Source organism: Triticum dicoccoides, chromosome 6A, assembly GCF_002162155.2.
Source record: "Triticum dicoccoides isolate Atlit2015 ecotype Zavitan chromosome 6A, WEW_v2.0, whole genome shotgun sequence".
Lineage (NCBI taxonomy): Eukaryota > Viridiplantae > Streptophyta > Magnoliopsida > Poales > Poaceae > Triticum > Triticum dicoccoides.
The window spans coordinates 604225037-604229931 of NC_041390.1; the positions used below are offsets into that span (position 1 = coordinate 604225037).

The window sequence follows — 4895 nt, forward strand, 5'->3', positions numbered from 1 at the left end:
GACTTTCCCCTCGGTTCTTCTTTTGTCATTTCCCTTCTTTGCCTTTATCCTTTCTATTAGTAAAACATTTATGATGTGTGAATGAACGTTTTTGCCCCTATGATGAACATTTTCAAAATATACGATGAACATTTTTTCCAATACACGATGAACTTTTTAAAAGTAAAAGATGAAACTGTTTTTTAAAGCGTTTATGCAATTTTAAAAATGTTTCCACTTTTCTTTAAATGTTTACACTTTTATATAAAAAATGTCCACGTATTTGAATAATCGTCCATATTTTAAACTATTTTTTTCTGGAAAAACAAACATACCAAAGCGAATTGGAAAAACCAAAGAAAAGAAAAAAAATCATGTAAAAAACTTCTATGAAATACAAATTTGATAATATACTTTTTTGTGATATATAATCAATATGTTTTGCTTAAATAGATTGTAAAAATTAATCTTAAAATACATGTAGGTCTTATAAACCTGAACAAAATAGACCAAACAAGGGAACCACAAGCACCGTTTGGCACCTATAAAAAAGTGAAATGAATTTTAAAATGCAGTTTTGTCAAGAGATTGGAAATCGGATGTGTCGTATTTCTATGCCGTTTGGTCTCGAACGGGTACTGATTGTGGAAGAGAGGCTATTATTGACTTAACTTTATTCTGAGAACGACTAATCTTAGTAACGAAGATCTCTCTATCATCCGTCATCACCTCCTAGATCTCGCTGACTAGCCAAGGAATAACAACACAAGTTATAATGAAATGGTGGGACTTCTAGGATCTAAACTCTTACATCCAATCCCTCCGAAACTATCATTCCCTCTCTCTATCTATGAAGTTGCTCGCCCGCTGCCACACAACTTCATGGTTGGTTCAAACCAGGTGAGTCGAGCAAGTCACTGTCTTACTCAATGACTTGCACAAGACGGAGAAAATGTCGTTAGGAGTTAGTATTAATTTTCTCTCTTGCAAGTCCGTTATGTACAACTATAGCTGTATGCTTTTTTATCTCAATATAAAGCAGTTTGTGTTCTTTAAAAAAAAGGAAGTGTCTTACCAATGACTTGCACAAGACGGAGAAAATGTTATTATTCGAAATCCAGCTTAAGGATATTAAAAGAAAACAGTGCTACACCCACTGGACGGTGAAAGCTATGAGATCCAAGTAACAAGAAAGTCTCTAGCAAATATGCTAGTGCCCCCCAAAAAATGCTGACACCTAGGAAAGCTGTATTAGTAGTAAAATTAAAGAGAATCATGACCAGGTCGAAAAACATCTGCCCAACGAAAATCTACACAAAGACATCCAAAAACATAAACGCGTGCCCTCGGGATGTTTCCGATCGATTATATCGCAAAATAAATAAAATAGAAATGCGTAGTTTATTTGATCGGAGAAGACCTGGTTGCTTCCGTTTCTTCGAGGAATAGGCTAGGCAGCTTCCAAGTCAGGTCGTTTTATAGCTCCCTTCGTCATTCTGCATCACAATAATTAACGGAACCACAGCAGCTGCTGAGTGAGAGAATGGAGTGTGATGTCCCTGCCGTGGAGCTGCAGCCGGCACTCCCGGCAGTGCCAATGGATCAGCCCGGCCAGCCAGAGGCAGCATCTCTGCAGCCGGCAATGGCGCAGGTGCAGCCTTGGGAGTACAACCTGCGGAAGTACCTCCTGCTGCTGGCGACCCTGGTGGTGACCGTCACTTACACCGAGGGGTTCAACCCGCCGGGAGGCGTCTGGCAGGCCGCCCACGACGGCCAGCCCGCCGGCGACCCCATCATCCGCTACACCCACTACCACCGCTACCTCGCCTTCCTCTACTGCAACGCCGCCGCCTTCGCCGCGTCGCTCGTGGTCATCGTCCTCATCCTCATCCTCGCCATCCGGCACGACAAGAAGGGGAAGGACAGCCAATGGGTTGTCGTGCCCCTGCGGCTAGTCATGGTGCTGGACCTGCTCAGCCTCATGGGCGCGTACGGTGCCGGTACCTGCCGCGACAAGATTTCAATCTTCTACTTCGCGGTGCTTGTGGCTATCGTCTTCCTTTACATCCTCGTTCTCAAGTTGATGGACTGCTGGGACAAGAACTCTGATTCCAGTGCTGGCATGATTCCTGCCCCCGTCGCCGGCTCCGTAGACGGGATGCCCGTCAACACGGGCTCCGACTCCAGTGGCACGACGCCCATTCCCAATCCTGACTCCGGCACCGGCATGAGTCCCGGCCCCGTCGCCAGCTGCGATGGCGGGATGCCCGTCTCCAACGACAACACTGGCTCCGGCGACATGATGCCCACTCCCAATCCCGACTCCGGCACCGACACGATTCCCGCTCCCATCTTCGGCTCTGACCCGGCCACTGTTGAAGAACGGTTCCGCGACCGCAAGGTCCTGAAGAAGCTGAAAGCCGAAGAACGGCTCCGCAAGGTCCTGATGCTTCTGGCTACATTCGCGGTGAGCATCACGTACGTCGCCGGGCTGAGCACGCCGGGCGGCTTCTGGGACAGCACTGGGGGAAGCCACCGCCCAGGCGACGCCATCCTCAAGGACCAGCACAACCCACGCCTGACGGTGTTCTTGCTCTGCAACACCACAGCATTCGTGGTGTCCCTTCTCATCACCATGCTGCTCATCATCGATGGCAAGAAGCTCCGCAAGAAGAAGACGACTCGGTCCCGCATGCTCTGTGGGTGCATTGTGGTCGCCCTGGTCGGCCTCGTCGGCGCATACATCGCCGGCAGCTGCAGGGAGATCGATACCACCGCCTACGTGGCCAGCTTGGTCGGCGCTGTTCTGGCAATAGCACACATCATCCTACTCTATGGTATCTACACTTCAACGCAACAGACTGAAGAAATTCAGCAGACTGATGATAATGTCAGGTAAGGAGCACATACGTATTATCCTCTTCTTCCTTTCCTGTCTGCAAACTGAACTGTGTTTCCTATGTTCGTAGCAACACTGTTTCTTCCATCCTCTGCAAACTGAACTGAACTATGTTTCTTCTTCTCTGCAGTACAATACAGTGCAGTGGCAAGGAGGTGCTGGACAAGGCTCGCTCTCTTGTTCTACTGCTTGCCACTCTTGCCTCTGCCATCACCTACACAGCGGGGTTGAAGCCACCGGGAGGGCTTTGGCAGGACAACACCAACGGGCACATGGCCGGTGACCCCATCCTTCTCACAACCAATGCTAGCCGATACAAGGCCTTCTTCTACTGCAACTCGGTTGCCTTTGTGGCCTCCTTGGTGGCCATTGTCCTAGTCCAGATGGAAATTCTGGTCAAGCACCACGTGCTGGAGGCAGCCATGATACTCGACCTGTTTGGCCTCATTGGTGCATATGCCGCCGGGAGCTGCCGGGACGCGAACAACTCCATTTACGTCATCGCTTTAGCAGGCCTCGTCCTGGTCTATGTGGTGATCCATGTTATCTTCTTCACGCTGGACCACGAGGACAAACACCACGGCGACCAGGCAAATCAGTTGCTGGAGAAGAGGCGCAAACGGTTGCTCCTCTTCGCGATCTTGGCTGCGACCATTACCTACCAAGCCGGCCTCACCCCTCCTGGTGGCTTCCTGCTCCAGGATGACAAGCTCGGGCACCAGGCTGGCGACCCGGTCCTCTTGTACAACTTCCCGCGTCGCTACAAGGCATTCTTCTACTGCAACTCGGTGAGCTTCATGCTTTCCATCTCCCTCATCCTCCTCCTGGTGAACCCCAATCTATACAGGCCAGCCATACGAAGCAATGCGCTATCTGTTTGTACGGCGGTGGGCTTGTTTTGTTTGATGGTGGCCTACGCCGCTGGAAGCACCCAACACCTCAAGACATCCATCTACATCTTTGTGTTGGTCGGTGCGGTCCTCTTCGTTGCAGCTGGACTGCTGCTAGTATTTGCGCTGAGGGAGCAAAATAATAGTGACAATTCAGCAGCTGCCGCCCCATCCATATCCCATGAACAGGAGGAGGAAGAAGAAGAAAGGAAGAAGGAGGAAGAAAGGAAGAAGCACGCGAGGCGCAAGTACCTGATGCTGCTAGGAATCTTGGTGGCGAGCGTTGCCTACCAGGCCGGCCTGGAACCGCCCGGCGGAGCATGGCAGAGCAGTGGCAATGGATATGAGGCGGGCGATCCGGTGATGCATGATATCAAGAGGCCTCGGTACCTCGTCTTCTTCTACAGCAACTCCTTTTCCTTCGTGGCTTCCATTGTTGTCATCATGATGTTACTGCCGCACTGGCTGCCAAACAGGAAGAAAGAAGAATGGGAGAAATGGTCGTTGAGGGTGATGAACTGGACGATCCTGCTGGATTTGGTCACTCTCCTAGTGGCCTATGCAGCCGGCTCCAGCAGGGGTTGGAAGACGTCTGTGTATGTCAGTATGCTCATACTTGCCGTTCTGGGCTACTTTGCAATCCATATGACGCTGTCAATATGGTCTGATCGTTGTCGTCGCCGTCATCTTCGTGAGAGGCTTCAGAGCAGCCAAGAAAATCCTCGAGTGTGATTCGTTATTGGTGTGCTCGGTGGTATGCTCTAGCTAGCTGTCCCTGTTTTTAGATTCCTAGTCTAGTTGATGTAGTTGGATAAACCTGCTTCCCAATTAGAGCATGCCAACATTGTTTGTCCACTCACTAGGCAGGTGTGTGTATTGATCCACTGATTATGCAAGGTAGGTGATGCTTTATGATCCTATTTGTACTCTCTGTCTCATAAGAACTTGAATCTGAAGTGCATATTTAGGAAACTGAAGCATTTGTTACTACTGAAACATACTAGTATGTCACTAGGTACAGCCTGAAGTACTTGTTAATCCACGGATTTTGCATGATAGGTGATTCTTTCCGATCCTATTTTTCTAGCCCTGAGGTATTGTCCAATCGTAATAGATGATAATCACTG

The 4895-nt window shown here is 49.2% G+C and overlaps 1 protein-coding gene across 1 annotated transcript; it reads left to right on the plus strand.

Annotated features, from left to right (window-relative positions):
- Positions 1–1522: 1522 nt before the first annotated feature.
- Positions 1523–4640, plus strand: LOC119314505. Its single transcript, XM_037589210.1, has 3 exons — positions 1523–2074; positions 2186–2874; positions 3024–4640. Exons 1-3 carry the CDS (start codon positions 1523–1525, stop codon positions 4498–4500), a joined length of 2718 nt encoding a protein of 905 aa, XP_037445107.1. The 3' UTR covers positions 4501–4640.
- The last annotated feature ends 255 nt before the right edge of the window (positions 4641–4895 follow it).